General features: G+C 39.9%; 1 protein-coding gene across 1 annotated transcript in view; it reads right to left on the bottom strand.

The window, feature by feature from the left end:
- Positions 1-20,978, bottom strand: part of LOC117007332 (death associated protein) — a 53,807-nt gene extending 32,829 nt beyond the window's left edge. The window contains exons 1-2 of the mRNA XM_033080396.1: positions 20,824-20,978; positions 14,357-14,453 (exon numbers count right to left, since the gene is read on the bottom strand). Of these exons, the coding sequence (XP_032936287.1) occupies positions 14,357-14,453; positions 20,824-20,878 (152 nt within the window). The 5' untranslated portion in view covers positions 20,879-20,978. The remainder of the gene's footprint in view (positions 1-14,356; positions 14,454-20,823) is intronic.
- Between the last annotated feature and the right edge of the window lie 931 nt (positions 20,979-21,909).

The raw sequence follows: 21,909 nt of genomic DNA, 5'->3' as shown, positions 1-21,909 counted from the left end.
CCAACAAAACAAACATATGTATGGCTTGAATTCACCCTTTTCCAAACTAATTCTCAGAATCTAGCCAGGAGACATTTCCTGAGGTACTCTAAGCAGTATCAGTGTTATGTCTGAGGAATTAGATTCACATTTTCCCTAGCCCTTTTCGCCTAGGCAATCTTGCAAGATTAAAGGTATTGCTAATAGCATGTGCAGCAGTGGTGAATCCAGAGTGACACTGCTTTTGAGTTGTTCCATGAATTTGCTATAGAGCCTACACACATAGTGCACGCAACATAAGACACAGAGACCCAATCCTCATGCAAGGCTATGGAGGCAGGCCTGTCATCGCTTGAGAATCTATCTACTTCCAGCAGGGCTAACAAAAGCAGTAAGTTATTAGAATAATTTAGAATCAGTTTTAAAATGCGTTCCTAGAAGGCGCTTCCAATTTTTTAAGTCCCTAAAAATCCAGTGCAAACATTTCACTGCTGTGTTAGGCCAGTACTGGGTTGCCTGTGAAACCAACTATAACCATCACAGCTACTGAGAAGAAACTTCCAAACATTTCTCTTACTCAGTTTTACTACACGAAACTTTCATGAGATCACCATTTCTTCCCAACACATCTCTCTATTGAAATTGGAACTGATCTTAACGTTAACTCAGCCCACAATCAGTTGGACAGTGTTTGACCATGTACTCCTCTCGCTGCCCTCTCAGGGGGCAGCAGTGAACACTTGGGGCAGGAGATGAAGATGGAGTATTCAAAGTGTGCTCCTGAGAGGACTCTCCAGAAATCTGCTGCTCAGGAACTTCCCAGGCCAGAGGCTGTGTCCTCGTATTCTCTTATAGTACCAACCACATTCCATGAATTTTGTAATCCAAAACTTCTTTTTGCAGACTTTACTGATGTGCTTCTGGAGTTCCTCACCATTGGTGCGGCATTTAACTAAGCAAAACAGCTATTTACCATCAGCAGACTTGAAGATTTCTCTGTTTATTTTCAAGGTCACTGATAACAATCAACTCTTATACTGTTGCATAGATCAAGTAATACATCCCCCATTTCCACAAACATAGCTCTTGTTTATTCATTCAAATCCTAATGAATGACTGTTTGCCCAGAAGCTTGGCTCAGCGCTGCCTTCTCTACTGAAAGGTGAGACAAGCTATGGAACCTCACGGCTGTAAGCACTTGCTGAAATTATGGCAGACTAAACATCAACTGTGAGGATTCAGTAACTCCAGTGTTAGCAAACAACACTGAAAACCCAAGGGGATGTCTGATGGAAATTTTGCTGCTAGATTCTTTGCACAGACTCTTTGTCCCATTTGGTGATAATATTTTTCACCACATTTTGTAGTAACATAATTAAGTTCAAATAAAAACAAATGAATGCCACTTATCTCACAGAAGCTATTTATTTGCCACGGTTTCTCTCTCAAGTATGTACATAAAATAGCTTAGAAATGGAAATACTAAAACAAGCAAATAAAGATTTCATTTTTTCGCAATATGAGTAGTAATTTAGATTCAGCAGATGAATCTCTTACTTAATTCCTTTGTTTGCATATTTTTGCATGCCACCTAAAGAATGTAACAGTATTAGGAAACCTTAGCTGAGGATTTTCTAGAGAGAGAATGAGTGTTCTTCTAAGGTAAAGTTACTGTAAATTACCCCAAAATAGAGGTTATATTTGTTGGCTAAATATTTAATAAGACTGCTATTAAAATCTGAATGAATGATCAAGTCAAGAAAAAACATTCCGTCTATTTGGTATGCACAGAATTCAAAAAAATGCAAACAAGGCTCCTCAGTAAATAAACTGAGTTATCATGGGATATGGCAGAAGACACTCTCGAGAATCACAAACTGAAAATAGAGCCAAGGAATAAATCAAATATCATAATGATGGAAGTTAACAGTGGGATCCTGCAAGAAACTTGAAAAGAGGTCTAAATAGATGACAATATATGCTAATGTCAGTGAATTATTCAGGATAAAAAAAAGTCTGAATGCAAACAGTTACAAGAGATCTCAGAGGATTGACAGAACAATAACGGGAAAGAAAAAAGATGGTACCATGATAAATCCAGTAAACACACACTGGGAAAACAATCCTAACTGTACCTACATAATACATAATAACAGTACCTCTACCATAGTTATTAAACTCAATAACAAATGTTTGAATCACTGGGAAAAAGATTTTTTAAATCAGCAGCTTAATACCTAAAAGGCAATTAAAAAGATAACTAGAACACAAGAACAGTTAAGAGAAGCAAGAGACACAGAAAAATAGAACTAAGTGCATAAGTCTGGGGCAAGTTTTTACCCTCCACACTGCAATTCTAGTTATGCCTCAAAAAAACCAAACCAACAGATAAGAAAAGAACTCAAGAAAAATATTCAATAAAGAGGAGAATGTAAAACAAATATAGTTATTTACTATTTCTTAGTAAATAAGAGTCGAGGGAGGCAGGAAAAAGTTACCAGACATGCAAAAAGAAAAACTCTTTGCCGCACACACTACCTGTAGTGTGATGCTGCCTTTTCAGGAAGGTGATCATCAAGGTGAGAAATGTACATATGGTTGAAAGAGGGATACAGAAATAGGAACTAGGTCGAATGGCAGTAATTTGATTACCAAGTTTCTAAGGAGTAATTTGTTTTGCTAGATGCTGGGGGAGTTCATCAGGCTCATTGTACACAAACTCTTGTACACTGCCCTGAAGGACCATCTGCTGGAGAGGGTTGCACAGGCAGAGTTCCGTGCTGGCCCTGCAAAGACATCTATACCATTTAAAACAGAAGAAAAAGAAATATTATAACAAAGTTATAACTCTCCCTTTCCTTCATTTTATTACTACTTGCATATTGTTTTAGAAGATGTGGGAACAGGCAGGGGGAAGTATGAAACACCCCATGACTTATAAAGCCATTATGTAATGAACATACAAAAATTTTTTAAAAGGTGGAAAGGATGACAAAATCTGGTGCATAAACTGTGGGCAGTTATCTTCCCTTTCCTCCTCCTATGGCAGACGACAGCAGTGTGCATTAGCTTGGCAATTTTCTCTTCCCGGTAAAAGGTATTAAAACCTGACAGAATTGCCAAAAAAAAAAAAAAAAAAACCAAAAAAAAACAAAACCCAAAAATCTTCTAGCCTACCTGGTGTGCAGAGATTTCAAAAAACACGACTTCTTATTAAACTGAGTTAGCATGGAATAAAGCAGAGAGAAACTGGAATAAATACAGAAATGACACGTAAATGACTTTAAAACATATGACAACTACCTATCTGTTCCTGTTAGAACTACACAGCTCCTAAACAGCAGATGTATTTATTTTTCAGTCTGACACAGAAAATTTTTATAAAAGAGCCAAGTCCTGATCATCAGACCAGCTGATCTGTTAGCTCTGCATAGGAGGATGAGAGGTATACAAGTCTTAAAACTCTTCTCAGGAGTTAAAAAAAAAAACAAACAAAAAACAGAGAGAGAGAAAGAAAAGGTGATTTTAGGAAAATACAACAAGATGAGAATAATTGGTGATCACTAATTAATACTGAAATAATTTCAAGAGCAGAACACAACCCAAAATAAGAACTTGAACTGGGAAACAAGGTGTCATAGAGATCTTCCGAAGAAGAGTAGAAGGAATAAATAATAAATAATCAGCAGGAATTCAAATTCTCTAATTGTGATTGCTTATAAGATATGAAGGAAAAATGTAATATTAAACTTCAAAGCCGTACAGAGGTAATCCAAATCATCCCGATACAGGGAAGGAACCAAGCCAATCAGCGTTATCAGCCAGAAAGCCTATGCTTGGAGAAAACAGCAGAACACAAAGCTCCACTCGTCAGAAACTTGTTTTTGTTCTGGCCTTTTTTCCCCTATTATAAACTGGAACAAGAATAAAATCTTTCAAACACACCAGCAGATACAGAATCATGTAATCTCTGTAAACAGGAAATTAATTCCACAGCAGTTTTCAAAGCAATAAATAAGAATCCTAAATTTCATTTAGTCAAAAGCCTTCTAAATAGCCTCATGTGGAAAAATTTGTGGTAATGCTATTAGTGTCACTGTTGATATAAAACAGCATACACATGGCTAAATGCACTTTTCCTCTAGAATCACTGTTAGCATGATCCTGGAAATAAAGGAAGAACACAGAAGTGAAAAATACTCACTTCAATTTATTGAAGTTTCATTCCATCACCTTCAATACAAAAGGAACATTTTAACAAACAAGCCAAGGGTTTGTCCCTTAACTGGTTGATTAATTCCTTATTGCTCCACAAAGTCAAAACATTAATACATTACATACAAAAAAAGTTGCTTATTAGCAACAATAACAGATTGCACATGAGCACATATGTTAATAAGATGCATGGAAAAAGAAAAGATTTAAAAAAAATAAAATCTAGCAATAGCAGCTTTTGTAAGTAGCGTAACGCAAAGTACTCTTGATCATCCTATCAACAACTAAACAGTGAACACCGACTACCACTGCATGTTCTAAACACTCGTATGAGGTTGCAGTCTCAGGAAAGTGACCATCAGTACCGGAATGCAGTCGAGCTTTTTAGCAACATTCAAGGTGTACAAGGATGTACAGAGTGAGTAATGAGATTTTGCTCACTGAATGATGCTGCACGTTTTTGGTAGTTCCAAATACTCTCAAAGGAGATAGTTCTGTAACATCCAGAGTTCTGCATTGATTTATTTATTTAAAATAAAAAAGGAGGTTTTAGAATAGGGTTTAGAATGCAGTAGGCAAACACTGAGCCCTCAAAATATGTGTATCTCAAGGACTGTTTGATTCAGTGCTGCAGTGTGAGGTGCTACATGAAGTCAGCCATAACTGAGTCCTAGCCTAGTATTTAATTACAGCTCTAACAAGCCGGGGGAAAAAAAAAAAAAAAAAAAAAGGTCAAATTTCAAGATTATTAGGGAAAAGAACTAAAAGAACTAACCACTTTGGTTGTGCCCAGCAGCAACAAAACCAGCTGCCCTTTGAACACAGTACCAGCCCCAGGCATTACATATATTCTAAGGAATGAGGCCCAGAGAAACTGAAATTCACCAGAACTTAAGATGTGTGAATGTTGCTAAACTATTTTTTACTAATTGCCATCTATTTAACATGATGTTTGTGACCAAGATGTGGTCATTAAAATGCTACATTAATATCAGAAGACAGCAAACCTGCTGCAAACCTGCTGCTCCCTCAACAAGCAAGGTACTACAGTGAGCAGGTCTATGAGCCGCCACAGCAGACTAAATAAAGCTCTAATGATGATAATGTAACAAATGCTTTCAGTGTTGTTCTTACCTATCTCCCATGCATCTCTTGCTTCTAATACCGGTGTCCTGGGAGCAGCTGGGAGTGAAAAAAATTCTCTCCTTTTGGACCCAGTGACAGTTAAGAAATGATAATTCAAAAGTTTATTTCAATATTAAGCTACTTCAAAGTTTGGTGCCTGAGGCAGCAGAGACAGAAGAAACTTAAAGGAGAGGAAAAAGATCGCTCTCCTTGGCACACAATGGCAATTGCATGTACCTCCTACCCACTGGTGACTTCACTTCAAACACAGGGTTTTGATGCTAAATAAATGAGTAGCATCTGGTCCTCTGCAAGCTTTTTCTAGGAGAACTTAATACCTTTAGCTTTAGAATACTCTTGGTGTTGTTGAATACTTAAATAATAGAGATTTGGGCATAGTTAGCATAGTGAAATGGATTTCACTGTACTTCTGGGTTTGAAAATTTTTGTGCTTTATAATACCTGTGCTTTCAGACTGGCATAGTCACCTTCTTCCCATGTATTCCAATATTTCAGAAAGATACAAAGAGAAAAGAACTAGGAAAAATACCACACAAGCTATTAGTTCAAGATCGTTGCCTTTTCTGTACTGACGTGGAATGCTAACTAAGCCTGTAAAGACACTGTAAAGACACCACTTCCCATCCATTTTCCTCTCATATATGACTAAGCTGTTCTCACCTTCCTCATCACATAGAATGCAAATTAAAGACTTTCCTTCTTTTAAAATCTTTTTTCTTACATCAGCTTGGCTGACAATTCAACACGGCTTTCCAGCTAATTTCATAAGACAGCATATGTTTCTTCAGGACCAAACCTGGCTCTTGCTGAGCTGGATGGCATTATCTTCTATTCACTTTGAGGGGGAGAAATATCAGATCTTTTTTATTCTTCCACACATGCACACAGTACTTCAGGAATATGAAAAGAGCTATCCATATAATGTCATAACTGGCACTTACACTGATGGATTTATCAACTTACTGCTTCAATCATCAAGAAATACTGGAAGCATAAAACAGTCTTTCAGAAGGATCTCCTCTTCCTATATGAGAATGTTTCATTCATAATGTTGCTTAGTTTTTTCTCCATTCCATACATTCACTGATATTTTCAGTTCTTAAATGGAGATAGTCACAGCCTATTTTCTTGCCTTACAGTAGCTCTGCATTTAAAAATCAGTATTACACATTATTCTCTGTACATACACTTAAGTCTGTTACTGCATAGGCTTTTGATAGAGTTCAACAGAGGTCATAGCAATTACTTTGCTACTTCTCAAAATAACTGGTCATCTGCAGAAGGTATTGTCCTGAAAAATCACATTAACACAGCTAATATTGTTTTCGCGTTTTATAACCAGTCAAATTATATATGTATAAACTTTAGCAGACTTGAGTTAATCATAAAAACTCTAGGCAAAGATTGAGACACAAAGATGAATAATAAAGTCGGAAAATGCATTGAAGGCAATGGCACTTATGTAAAGAAGAATGTAACATTATTAAGAAGCTATTCCCTTAACAGTGAAATAAATTTAAGTCCAAAATAATAAAGATAAGAAGGGAAAGGGGATTAAAAAAACCCCAAGCACTAAGAACAGAATCTTTTTCTGGAAATTAAGATCTTTTGGAGAGGGTAGGAAGCTATTTCCCTAACTGCACTATGTCCAGTATTGTGCTTAATAATATTACAAAATTATACTTGCAATTCTTTAACAGCCTTTTTCCAGCAGAACTTTCTTTTAACTTCTGGAATATTTAGCCAAGTAAAGAAAAAGTTAGTCACACAAAACTCTAATATGACCATGGGGTAACACCCAACGTTTGTTGTAATTTCCATCTTTCCCAGGAACCACAAGCACAGTTTTCAGAGCCAGGTTGCTTTTCCATTGCATTTCCCCCAGACATTTCATTTTTAAGGCCAGTCGCCTCCAAAGCTCCATACCTGAGTAACAAGAGGCCAAAGATAGGACTAAAAACCTCTGAGACATATCTATTATATCCATTACAAATATATACATTTAATCAAATTTCATTTTTTACGTGGTCAAGTGCAAAATGACAATACAATCTGTGAACATAACTCTTGTGCAACTGTATCAGCTCACAGAGGTAACAGAATCAGGCCACAAAAGGAAGGTAAAAAAAGAGGTGGCTAGAAATATGGTGGAAGAAATTTGAATTCTGTCCAAGAAAAGGATGACAGATGCTTTTACAGAGTACCAGTTCATTCCTTCAGTGCCTCCACTGACACAATAGCCCAAGGAACCTTTAAAGCGAAAGGAGACTCAGTCCAAAGTTACACATTTCCTTTCCAGAAACTTAGGCAGAAGATGTAGCAGTATATTTGTCCTAACCGCTCTTTCTTTTAACCTTAAATATTCATCACACCGAGTCAATGCCTGCTTATACTTCCAGTACTTTGGTTTGTGTCTGGGGTTACAATACAGGGTGTGATAAAAGGTATCTATTCTATCACCATCTGTTGAGGGTGGGGCAGTGATCCTTATTTCTGTGGGAGATATTCTACTAATGGGCCATCCATTGAAGCCAGGCAGGGCGTTGTTCTTTATCTTTTCACAACCCATTCTTCCTCCAGGGAGTAATTTTCTGCTAATGGCCCATTGAGTCCCACTGTGTGACTGATAAAATTACTGCATCCCATTGGAAGTTGCTCCAGCCGGGGGAAGGGCCCAATATTTCTTACCAAGATAAAACAGAGGTGTGGGGGACATCAAGCTAGCGCCCCTTCTCCACTGGACTCCAGAGGGAAGCTGGATTTTCTCCACATCACCACTGGCCCTCTGGAAGGAAATTGCACCTTCTACAGGACCACTGCTTCAACTTAACCACATCTGTCACTACAAAAGGACTACAGCTACCATTTAATGGGACTGCTGCCAACACCCTGCCTGACGGGTGTCAGGTTGTACTCTGACTTTGTCAGGGTTTGGGGTCTGTTTCTTTGTAGCATTGTATTTCTATTTTAATTTCTGTAGTAAAGAACTATAATTCCTAATTCCCATATCTTTGCCTGAAAGCCATTTGATTACAAAATTATAATAATTTGCAGGGAAGGGGTTTACCTCCTCTACTTCAAAGAGAGGCTCCTGCCTTTCTTAGCAGACACCTGTCCTCCAAACTAGGACAGTTTGACAGATGCATGAACATAGGTAACAAGGTCTTTTTCAGCTTTATGTCTGTGAAGTACATGGGAGGAACACTAATGGGTAATTCACTCCGAGTATTTATGGAATTTCAATGCTACCTGTTCACGTTTATATGGGTTTGGTTTCCATGTTTAACAAAGTGCAAAGTTTTGGGTTTTTTTTGTTTGGTTATACATAGAACTCTCAAAATTTCCTTCTGTTAAACACCTGTTGATTCTACAATAAACAATATCAGAACCACCTGGACTGGAACATCTTCATGCATGATGGAAAGTACCTCCTAAAGAACATGCACGCAAGCAAGCTGAACACTGAACATCATTTACCAGGTCTTAGCTGTCCTGTAGAGCAGTTATTCCCAAGCAAAAAAGTCAGAGCTTTGACACAACACCTTCTACTCCAGCTAAAACAACCAGAACAATAAAATACAAATAATGGAAATGGTTTCAAACACCTCCATATCCAGGATGTAAACAGACATGCAAACACTCTCTAATGGCTTAATTATATAACCAATTTGTATTTTTTAAATTCTGTCAGAAGTTTGGTCAACATGGGTCATGCCAAGTCAAAAACAAAGATTATTTTAATGACAGGAGACTCTTTAATGGCAAATAGAAAATAGAAATAATGCCTGTAACTTATTTCTTGTCAGTTGCAGAAGAGCTAAGTGAGGGAAAGAAAAAACAAATTTACTCTTGAATGAAAGTATATACCCACAGCCAAGTTTTTGAGATTCTCACTGCACTTCCAAAGAAAAAAAACAGGTTTAGCCCTGAACTTGCATATTCAGACTTAACAAGGAACACTGAAGGATAACAAGGGCCTTTGACAACTCCTCTCTCACCATGTAACTAAGTATTGAGAGTACTCTTTGACATAAAACACCCATATGCTTCATTAGCATAATTCTGCTTTTGAGTCAACATTCTAAATTACTCTCTTGGCTTTTTTCCTTTCACCCAATGGATATTACTCAGGCAAATATCCACATCGTAAAAGTCAGGCATAATGCTGGGTTCACAATCTCCAGGTAGGCTTAAGATACAAAACACATACAATTTACATATATAGAGAGAAACTACACTAGGGCATTTATCTTAAGTAATTAAATCATGGTAATTACCGACTTTGTGTCAGAAATATAACAAAGACAAGGCAAGAGTCTTTAAGACATAAATGTCATTGCATTTTACCCTGTTTGTTAAAAACAAGCCAGATATTTGCTTTAAATATTTTTTCAATCCAGATCCTGATAGATAATTATAGTTTCTTTTTCTTGAGATCCCAGAGTGACAATTAATGAATCTCTTGTGCAAAACTGAACAAGCAGCTCTCAATTCAAATTATCTGTCTTTCAGGAGTACTTATTATGCCTAGAGTCAGCTGCTGGCACAGGAATGCACATGATACTGCAAATCTCAGTTAAACAGGCATTAATGGGCTTTTAATAAAGCCCAGGACTGTGAGCAGCCTATTTATTCCAAATGATTTCTATGACAACATACAGTCCTGAAAAATGATGGTTTTGATTCATAGCCATACTTCTATTTATATGTTTCACCCTCCTCTAGAATCACAAAAAAAGCCTTCCGGCAGCAATCAGTATGACTGTCAATCAATAAAAACTGCAACTGCATCCAAAAAACCAAACCAACACAAGTGTTAAGAAATTACAAAAACTTAAGAAAAATCAGTAATTCATCAGTACAGAAGTTCAGCCAGCTGGCATCCTAGTTCTAAACAGGTTGATCAAAGTCATTCATCTTGAGGAGAATGTGGGCCGAGGATTCTACCTCAGTACAGTTTGACACTGACACCCTGGCCACGGGGGTGCCACTGGCTTTGGATGCCACACATATCTTTAGTTCACCTAAACCAAACTATGCAACTCATCCCCTCTTTCATTGAGCCTTCTCCACCATATAATCATATCCAGACATTTCTTTTTTTAAGTAAAACTGTATTTATACCAGACACATAAAATTAGTTCTGCAACAACTCAAGGCTGAGACCTGCCCTACAGGAAAAGATCAAATTTGTGTAAAACAGTCTTACCACATATTGTTTTAAGGGATTGCAAATCACCACCCAGACAAGTCCCTCTACGATTTCACGAAATGGGAGACTGTCATAACAATTTTATTTTAGGAAACAGAACCAAGTAAAATACTTTGCAGAGTAAGTTACAGTAACTGGATTGCAAGTTGCTAAACAACTGAGAAAAAGAAACATCAAAGAAGGTCTACCTGGTGAATGTTAAAGTCACCTTTATCACAGCACAGTTAGCTATGTCAGGGGTGTTTACCTGTGTCACCTTTGTTTACATTAAGACTAGAAACACCAATCCAAGTCTTCACCTGCAAGCTGCAAAAACAAGGCCAGCTGTCTCCAAAGCCACAAACAGTTCTATGAACTGAAGTTGAAAGCTTTCTTGCTGAGCAACTGCTCAGATTTGTGCCATCATAGGGAGGCCATGTGTTCTCAGAGTTGTTCTCAGAGAACTCTGGGAAAGATTTAACTCTTCTTCTTCCATTTACTGCCAGTTCCACTAATCTGTCTTCAACTAAGTTTACAATGGGATTAAAATAATGACTCATCCTAGCCTCCCTCTTCACACACAAATTACTCTTCTCTGTTTTATTATTTTCTCACACCGTAGTCAGCTGCCCGTATCAGCTGACAGAGATCTCCTGAAGGGCTGTTTGCTTCTTTTTATTTCATATGCAATGGGGAGTAGAAATTGCATCATATAACAATACCACCTTCAAATGGCAAAGACTAAAACCACGGCAAGTAGAAAGTTAAAAACACAGATGTTTCCACATCTGCTTAACTAAGGGACATCAAATACCAGCTAAGCCCCAAAAGTACATATATATTGGTGTTGGAGAAAGCAGAAATGCTCTCTTCACCCCTCCTGACAAATCCATCTCCTGATAAGTCACCCTTCATACACATCAGAAATCAAAGAGTTTGCAAACAGCACCATGAATCATCTGGAGCCGACACAAACTGTGGGGAACTGCATCTTCCAGCACAAAGGCAACTGAGGCACTGCAAACATAATTTAATTTTGACTAACTTACTCTGTCTGTGGCTAAATATCTTCATGCTCACACCTACAGCTTGTACTGCCACCAGAGCTGTGCAAGTATTCCCATAGGAGCCTACAACAAACACATTAAACCCTTTCCATTACATACACAAAAGGCTCTCAGTTCTACTAAGAAAACAACTTCTCTTGACTTGTAAAAAAACTTATAATTTAAATCAATTCCCACCTAACTATGCTCCTTATGTCCTGCTGCTTTCTTTCTCAAGAAGATTAGATCAAAGAAATAAAGTAGTTCAGCTCAATGCTTTCAGTATTAATACACAGACTCAGACTAACTATAGGTACAAGTGCCTAATACAAACCAACAATGTATCCTCTACATGAAAACCAAAACAAAGGGCACGCTCAAAGCACATATTTTGAAAATCAACTGATCAGGTGCACAAACAAATGGATTTTGAGGTGCAACAGTTACAGCTAACTTTTCACTAGCTCATGAGATAGCTCTAGAAGTCTTTAAACTTTCTCCTCTGTCTTAAAAGTGTAAGTTTTGCTCACAGTATTAAAATATAGTTCGTTTTTGTTACAATCTACAGATCAAGAGTGCACCTCTCTCCCAATCATTCCAGCATAGTTGCCCAGGCTTTGTTTCACACCGGAGATTGGTCTCAGGGCACCTCACCTAGACTCCCCACAGGTGACACTAAACTGACCCAGACAGTTCAAGGAGACACCTGACACATGCCAGCTAGGATTGGTCCTTCAGTCCAGATGACCAAACTAATTAATCTCCAAAACACACATGGTGTGAACATGAAGTCCTCAGCACGCACTGTTTACCCCTACAAATGTGCTTCTACTGTGCCACAGCACCTGCTACAGCAGACAGAGCCACAAAAATCAAGGTTAAATTTTAACTTTTCCCTGCGCTATTTGAGTGAAACAGGGAGAACAATCTTGTTTGAAGAAAGGAATAAAGCAGGTGCTGTGTTGTAAAAGAGGCTTAGATCTGTGAACAGGAGCAAGAAGTCTTGTCATTTGGATCCTAATGAGACTCCTTGCCATGAGGTTGGCATACCAAGGAAAGATAAGCAGGTATCTAACACTGTGCAGGTCCTGGCTGAGGTGGTAAATTATCCCCACAGCAGCCCTCAGAGTGCTGTGCTTTGTACTGTTAGCTAGAAACACCATGAAACTTGTAACACACCAGTTTTGGCTGCTGCTGAGCAGCACTTCCACAGAACCTAAGCTGCTTCTCCAACATTATCCTCTCACCTGCAGGCAGTGAGTAGACAAGATATTGAGAGGGGACAAAGCCAGGACAGCTGGCCTCAACTGACCAAGGGAATATTCCATACCATCTGCTCAGCAATAAAAGCTAGGAGAAAGGAGGAGGAGGCAGGGAGAACTCATTACAATGTTTATCTTCCAGAGCCATCACTAACACATACTGAAGACCTACTTCCCAGGAAGTGACGGACATCATCTGCTGATGGGACATAGTGGATACATATTTTATTTTCCTTTGCTTCCACGCATGGCGTTTGCTTTTGCTTTATTAAACTGTCCTTATCTTGACACATGAGTCTTTTTCATATCACTTTCTCCCTCCTCATCCTGCTGAGTAGGGGAGTAATAGAGCAGCTTGGTTGACACTGGCTGTCCAGCCAAGGTCAACACACCTCAAATAAAACAATATATCCCTAAACAAATTTTAAATTGACCTCAAGATACAATTTCTTTCTTTAGACAAAACTTGGCTGCAATACTGACTTTTTCAACTTATGTGCTACAGTGCAGAATTACAAGATGACCAACCTGGTTAATGAAGAAAGGACATAAATTTTAATTCTCCTGCCTTGTAGTTGAATTTATTAATTAAAATTATGTTTCCCTTCTCAGAAAGGTGTTTCCTATTCAAGTAAATAAACACATTTGGGTTTATTTCTAGACATTTTCACAATGCTTATTTATTACCATTATTTTACATGTAAAATAAATATCATCTTAGTCAGTCTACTTACCAAAACATAGGAATGGTTCTTAGGTTTGTTTTTTTTAACTTGAGCAAATAGCAAGGACAAACCCATGCCCTAAGTTAGCAGATAAACATTTCAGGTAAATATAGTCTTGGTTGGAAGTAAAAACAGCTAGCTGAGGAAAGCAGCACAAAACCAGGTGGCTTTTTTAAGAACAGAAAAGCAGCGACAGTCCATTGAACCTCCCTGCTTTCATTTCCAAACAGCAGTTATCTGATAAATCTAGTCAAAACCGCTAAGTAACTGCAGTCTTAGTATCCTCCAGCACCAAAACTGATAGATTCCCATCTACAAACAAAAACAAGTAATATTAGTACCATATATTTTTACTTGTCTTTTCAAAAGCACCATACTGGCAAATATCTCATAGACACAGGATTAGGGGCCAAAGGGTAAAAGGAAACATCCAACACGCAGAAAGACAACCTCACATAGACTGACAGCTTAATACTTGTCTCTAAATATGCCTAGCCTCTAAGCTTCAGCACAGTCTGAACTGAGACACTGTAGGAAAGCTGAGGTTTTACTCCTATTGTGCTCTTTTCTCCAGCCTTCTCTCGTACATGGCAGGATCATTTAAAAAAGGCTCAGCAATATGAAAATTCCCAAATTCCTCAACTCTCCTGAAGGAGCATCTAACTTTCTACTGCTTTATGATACAAAAACAACTCCACCTTTGGTCTGCTAGTCACAAGGTAAACAAACCGGTGATAAAGTTCAAGGTCATGGAAATTCACTGTAGCACATGCACCAATTCAAAGTGCTCACCTGCTGGTTTCCCAAACTTGGTCATCCTTATCTTTTTCTTCTTTGGCATCTGAATTGTGGGGGTGTTTCTGCACAATCCGCATCCCACCAGCTTTCACTGGAATGAAAATTAAATAGATAACAAACCTCAGTCAAATCAACATTAAGTGAAGAATATTTTAAAGATGACCCACCCTGCTTCCCTACTAATACTTTGCATAGTTATTTAATAGTAACCGCAGTTTGAAAAAGAGGCTCAAAGTTAAAAAGTGGCACTCCTGAAGAACAGCTACTTCAGGACCACATCTGCCATTCTCTTTCACATGATGCCATCTTTGCTTATCCTGAGAAGCTGCAGCTCATTTTACCACCTGCTTCCAATGACATTTTAGAAAATTCCATTCTGTTTTAATTCTCTCTCCATCCCATACTAATTTGCAGCAGTCAGAAGAAACTGAGGCAACAACTTGCATAACACTACACAAAAGGCCACAAACCAAAGAAATTAACTTGTCATTTCATGTTCAAAACTACATCTATAATAACAGTATTTATACTTCAAAAATAGTGCAGTAAAAAGCAAAATTTAGGAGGACCATTAACTTGCATTTAGAACAGAGCTTTGTTTTGCAAAACATATGAGCATTCACATTTTAAATCCTTGCACCACTTAAGTTTTAGAAATGATGCAAACATGAAAGCAGCCCTCTGAAACACAAAACGAGAAGTGAAAGCAAATCCACTTATGTGCATCACTTATCCACTCCAAAGTGCAATCTAAAACAGGAACCAAGCCAGGCTTAGCACTGCAGTTACTAAGCAGAGCAACCGACACAGGTTGTTCTTGATCTGCTCTCTGGTTCAATAGTGTACTTTTCATTTTGTTCAACAATTGCTACACGTGCTTACAGGAGAGCACAGGGTAAGACAATGCATCTCGTTAGTTTAATTGGATGGGTTATGCTACCATCAGCAACCACATCAGAAAACCACGATAATGGTCAGAAGTCAATAAAACCACTTACAGACACGCTGGTTTGTGTTCACAGTGCCTTGACACAGTGCCTGTGGTAAGCCTTGGCAGAGGTGTCGCAGCCAGAGCGAGCAGGATGCCAGAGCAGCACTCGGGAGAAGCTGAAGCTGGCCGAACAAGGGAGGCTGTACTTCTGACAGCCCTCCTGTGTCCTGCCACAGAGGAAGCAGGGCACCTCACAGCTGTTCAGTGCTAATCCCAGAAACCTAGATACAGGTCTAATTCCCAATTCTTAACCAGGACAGCAATGGGAAGGCCAATGCTGTGCATAAATTTTACAGCCTGGGTGAAGGAAAGCAAGAAAAATAAAGTGACCTGCTCCAGGAGAAAGTGAAGCTCTTTGGCCTTGTCTTTTAAAAACAAATTTTAAGTTCTGAGTGCTATTTGAACAATAAATTTCTAATTCAATAAAGGTCATTACCTAAAGACAGGCAGTCAACAGACAACCTCAAAGAAATATCTTTTAAAACCTATGAAAACTGTCTCCTCTTATCATGCACTAAAAAAACCCCAAACCCAAATCACTAACCATTTTGTGTTCTCTCTCCAGCGTAAAACTTTAATTGGTGAGAAATGTTTCACATGGGACATGGAAAGAAAGTTTAAAAAACTATATTTCTTTGTTGTCTAAAGTGAAGCAAAAATTAAAATTCCAATTAATTTTTCTTGATTCAAGCTCATTAGGAATGTAAGTTTGTTTGCAAAAGTAAACACTGAGTTCTATCAAGTGTAGTCTTGTTTTAGCATCTCAGTTAATCAAAGTACTGCTATGCTTTATTTACATTTATTTATCAATTATTAATTTATTTTAATTAAATTCTAAATTTAATGTCATTGCAGAATCAGGACCTTCTACTTATTTATTTCAAATGACTTTTTGTGGAAGATGCTGTCTCCACAGCAACATCTGCCAGGGTTACAAACAGCAGTTCTGAACAATACACACACCTCCATGTCCTTCAACATCTAACAGAAAACTAGAGAAAATGATACTTGAAGATTTAGTGTGAATTTATATCTAAAATTTCTCTCCTCTCATGTTGTGTATCATCAGGCCACCAGCTACTCCTTTTCTCTTTATCTGTCACTGGAAAAAATATAGAGCTAACACATTCAGATTTGTCTGTATGCAGAATTAAAAAGTGGCGATTAAAAAGCAAATATCAAGAAAACTAAAAAGGCATAATAGTGACTAATGCAGCAACTTAGAACTTTAAACGTGATTTTTTTTAACTAATATCATCAGGTTTAGAATAGATACCTTAGCGTACTTTGGTGCATAACTGAATTATATTTAGCAATCCAACATTGTGCAGAAGGAACCAGCCGCAATAATAGTGTGTATTCGTGAGACCAGAAGTTAAATAACTAGATAGCATTCTGTACATATGCATCCATGACACAGTATGCTCATACCCAATCCAGTTTCAGGAGATTTATCTTAAGATGATAAATAACCTTGCAGCATAATTTACCTTCCTTTTCAAAAGGCATCAGCTAAACTACATTACCTCAGGGTGTGACAAGAGAAGAAATGATTACATCCACGAAGCTAATGAAAAACCCTCTCAACATTTGTGATGTTTTCTCAGGAGTTATGAGGAATCATCTATTTCCGCTTTGCTTGGCATTTACTACATAATTCAACAGATGCTTACCATGGTGATTTTTGTCACATAAAAGTCACCTTAAAAGAGCTCAGATTTCCTTATCCTGCAAAGAGAGGATTTAAATAACTGACAAACCACCTTCCAAAACACTGTCAGAAAGCAGTGTCCAGAAGCGGATGGTGTCAACGACCCCATGTTGGGATTGGGAAGAAAGCAGCTCCTGTGTGCTGAAGAGCAAGTGCAGAGCTCAGATGCTAAGGCAGGAGAGGACAGGGAATGGCTCCCTAGAGTGATGACAGCCAAGTGGCTCTAAGACTTTACTAAAGCGTGAAATAAAGAAGGGATCATTTGCCAGCACACTCAGAAGAGCAACAAGTCTATCTGCTTCCTTACTGAATACAACTTTTAGATTTTAATTATCCTATGTCATATTTCCCCCCCTTGAGAGGCAGACAGTGCTACCTTATCAGCCCTGTGAATGCCAACCTGTATTCCTCATAAGGGTATGACTACTCCTTCTGGAAATGTATTAAACAACTGTGTTAATCAATTACCACTCAAGCTGATCTGGAGTCAGGAAGCATTCTGCTTTTTCCTCCCTGCCCCGCCCCTGCTGGCCTCCTCTCTGTTTCTGAGACTGAATTCTGAAATAAACGCTATTGAGTTGGAGTGAGTATCAGCTACCTAGACAAGCACCACAGGGCAGCAACGCCCTGGCCCCAGCTCGCTCAGGGTGCAGACCTGAGACAGTCACTCCCCAGGGAAACCTTCCAGGTACACCCAAATCACCTGCTGGTCATGGCAACCAGACAGGAACTTCTACAAATCCAGAGTACAACTAAGAGTCTTAGCAGCTTTCCTTTTTCTTGAGTATGTGTTCAATATTAACACAAAATTTTAATTCTTATGTACTGACAGATTCCATTACAACCACAAGATGTATGAAAAGGGAAACATAAAAGTAGGCCATTGTACAAGAATAAGGGAGCACACATTAGTGTTCAACAAAGTAAGAAGAAGAGTTGTTATATACCTTCATTTCACAGAAATCTCAGCTCAGAGCTATTTTTTTTAATGTACCAAAAAAGCACATAACTATTTTCACAAACCTATGATAAAACTTCATAAATACACTATTAACACAATCACCTTCCTTTATCCCTCCGCAGTATGTACTAAATGAACAGTTAAAGCATAATTACGCAGATCTCTTCAGAGGAATTGTACAAACCTACTCAACAATGAGTAGGGCACACTTGATCTCACTGACAGGCAGATATTTAATCAAGACTAAGTTAGGGCCCTCTTAAATTACAGAGAGGAGGTCAAAGTCGCTTCCTGCACTGAGGTCTTGAGGTTTCTTTCCATTTCATTACCCTTTGTCTTTTCAAGTGCCTTTTCTTTTCCCCCTATGTGAAAGATCAATGCAGAGAGGAATGCAGTGCAGTCAGTAAGCAAGGGCCAACAGTGCACTTGAAAAACAACAGATTTGTCAATTTTGTTTTTAATTTGATGATCCAAATACTTCCTAACTTACATTCCAACATACTCAGTAGGGTAAGACACATCTGTAATTACAGTTAGTGCTCTTTATAGAACTGTATGCAGCAAAACCTGGGCTTTTAAGCTATTTATCAAAAGAGATTCCTATATACACACCTTTTTTTGACAGAAATTTGCCTTGTTATTTAAGAATAAAATTCCACCTGCATTATTTTTTGTTAAGAATTTCTTACTTTCATTTTATTAAAACTTGTTTGTAGACTGGTCTATTACATTATTCTAATATTCAGGGATATAAACAAACTTGAGATAAAGGATTAAAACCCATCTTCAGCCACTAGAGTTAATACATAGTCTTACTAGTCATAACAATTCTTGTGGATTTTCCAGGTATTAAAAGACCACAGAAAAATCTTCTTCCCAAAGCAACCTGAAGATATGGTAAAGCATTAGGTTTTTTTCTGGCCTCAAAGACAGGCCTGGTGATCACCCTCCTTCCACAGATAAATTTCGTGTGCATGTTCACAAAAAAATAGAAAAAAAAACAAAACAAAACAGGGATGCCAATGATCTTAAATGGTACATAGTTGAAGGTGTTCTTCAGTTCATATGTGGGCCTACATTTTACAAAGAAAAAAACTCTAACTGAAATATTCTGATGGCAAAAGAAACCTGTACTGTACTCCAGTTGAGCTTTTACACTTTCCATTGCTAGTTTCTCATGTGGCCTAGAGAGGTTCACTTCAGGTCTTTTAAAAATTTTCACCAGTTTCAAAAGACAGGTTTTGAAGCAAAACTCTCAAACATGGAACAACAGCAGAAAATACAGTTATAAGGTGCATTCGTAGCATCAATGGTGTAGCTGGAAGACAGAGCTAAACCAATGCAAGATCTTAATGATCCCTCTACTTTGAATCTGACATGTACCTCAAGACAAGCCAGCTCGAGGAGCTAGGGCAACAAAAGCTGTCAACATTGGAAAATGATGCTCGGTTTGTTCCATGAAGCAGATCAGCAAGAAGCCAGGAAAGAGCTAATGCCATGACAAGGGAGGCTGCAGGACTGGAATGACTATTCAGCCAAGAGACTGACTTACCTGCACTGCTGAACTGTATCTGCCGTGCAAAGCAAAGCCATTATTTCTCACTATTTAGAGGAATTTCAGGTCCTCATTATAAAGAGCACAGAATTCGATTATAGTTCAGCAGCTGTTTACAAATTTAGTTTAAATCTCATCAACTGATCTGAGTATAAAACTAGCCTCTTTGGGATTTTTTTTTACTGAAACAAAAAAAAAAAAAGTAGTTCACCAACTACTCCACAGGGAAACATGTAAAGCTGCTGATGCAGGGACAGAAGTTCCCTTTTTAAAGAAAACTGTAAGAAGCAAACTATCAGTACATAAAGGAACACAGCTTCGATAGTGTGAGGAACCTATGTACAGAGAGGAGTTACCATCTATGGACCCTGGCAGGTGAGTGTCCCACCGGAGGTGACACACAGCTCCCACCCTGACCGCCCACTCGCACACTGCAGCAGGACGGAGGGGATGGAGCTCCTTTGCTGGGCACTTCTCAAGCAGCTTTACCCGTTTCCTACCCTGCCAGGCTCCAGAATCGCAGCCAGGAGCTCGCAGGCTGTTCTGGCACTCACACCGTGATGCCCACAGGCAAAATGGATGCACAGAGCACTCCTGGTTAGCAGTGTCTGTTCACACTCAGCGTGCACTCTGTTGGAGCAGCCCCGCAGGCTGCGTGGGGCCGAGACCACTCCGCTCCCCTTCCCACCACCACCACCAGCCGCAGGCGGGGTTCCGGAGGCCTCCGCCGCCTTTGCAGGGCGGGATGCCACGGAAGAGAACGCTGTCTGCCTGCGAGGTCGGAGCCTGGCGATGCCACGCTGCACACACCCGATGAGGGCTTGGCCGCAACCAGAGCTCTCCTCGGGCAGAAGCAGGGCAGGGAGCGTCGCCCCGTCACCGGGAGAGGCTGCCGAAGGGCAGGGAGCGCCGCGGGCGCCCAGGGCTCAGGCGGGGCATCCGGGCGCACCTCCCGCGTCCAGAGCGCCGCATCGCGCCGAGCAGGGGAGAGCGAGGAAACCCACCGGGGCTCACACCCCGGGGGCTCGGACCCACCGGGGCTCACACCCCCGGGCTCGCAGTCCCGGCAGCGGCGGGACCCGCCCGAGGCCGCCCTCGCCCTCCTCAGCCCCGGCGCGCACAAGAGGCGACCTGGCAGGGAACCGGCGCCCGGCCCCGCCGGCCCGCGGCCGCCCCGGCCCTCCCGTCCCGTCCCCCGGCGTGGCAAGAGAAAGAGCGGAGAGACGGGAACCGGCGGCCGTACCAGCAGGAGGGTGTCCGGCCCGCGTCTCTGCTTTCTCTTTAGGAGGCGAAGACATTTTTACAGTGTCAGCGGCCCCGCTCCCGCACCGGGTACCCGCACCCCGACACCGCCCAGCGAACGCGGCCCACGCCCGCCTGTCAACGTGGCCGCCGGGGGGGCGGTGCCGCGCCGGGAGCCGGGCCCTGCCCCGGCCGGGCGGGGACGTGGCGCCCGCAACAGGCGGCCTGCCCTGGGCCGGGAGGGCGGTGTGGCACCTCCTGCCGCCTGCTCCGCCCTGCTGGTGTCATCTGCCCGGGGGAGCGGCCGGGCACTCAACAGTGTGGTTTTGAATCGTCTGCGTGTACGCTTCTGTTAAAACTTGTAATTAGTTCCTAATTGCCAGTCCGCGCCTGGCGCTTTGTTGTGTTATGCCAAACTGCGTATGTGTGAAGCGGCATAAAGAGCTGTGCAATTTTTGACTGAGATAATTTTCTTCGCGATAGCTGGTGTGGGCCGTGTTTTGGAATTGTGCAGGAGACCCTGTAGATAGCTCGGGGCAATAAGTGCCCACCTTGCCTTTGCTTCAGACCTCATTTTCTTGCCTTTTGGAATTACAGAGCTGATACGCATCGCTTTAAGAAAATTTTCAAACATTTGAGTTAGTTTTTCCAAGTCATGTGGAAAGGCACAGGGCATAATATCTGAATTAATTATATTAGCAGAAAAGTATAAACCATGCAGGCCATTGTGGTTTTCTTTTATAGTTTGCAATAAGAAAGCAAGTACCCCAAAAGATGAGTGTATGATGTTAGAAAGTTGGCCCTGAAGTGGTATGAAACTATTTAATGATATGTTTATTGTAGAGAAATTAATATAATAATATTTTATTTATTTACTATCACTCTATGCAACAACTATATTACCACTGCAAAAATATGTGTGATGTGTAAATACACATTTTGGGTTTGTCTTTTTTTTTTTTCTTTTTTTTTTTTTTGCAGCAGTCCAAAAAATAATCATGTCATGGTATCCTTAACAGTTTGAACGAGCAAATGTTTAAAAATATTGTAACTGAGTTCTTACATTTTGCTGCTGGGTTATTTCAAT

The sequence above is a fragment of the Catharus ustulatus genome, chromosome 1, assembly GCF_009819885.2.
Source record: "Catharus ustulatus isolate bCatUst1 chromosome 1, bCatUst1.pri.v2, whole genome shotgun sequence".
Classification (NCBI taxonomy): Eukaryota; Metazoa; Chordata; class Aves; order Passeriformes; family Turdidae; genus Catharus; species Catharus ustulatus.
This window is presented reverse-complemented; position numbering and strand designations above follow the sequence as displayed.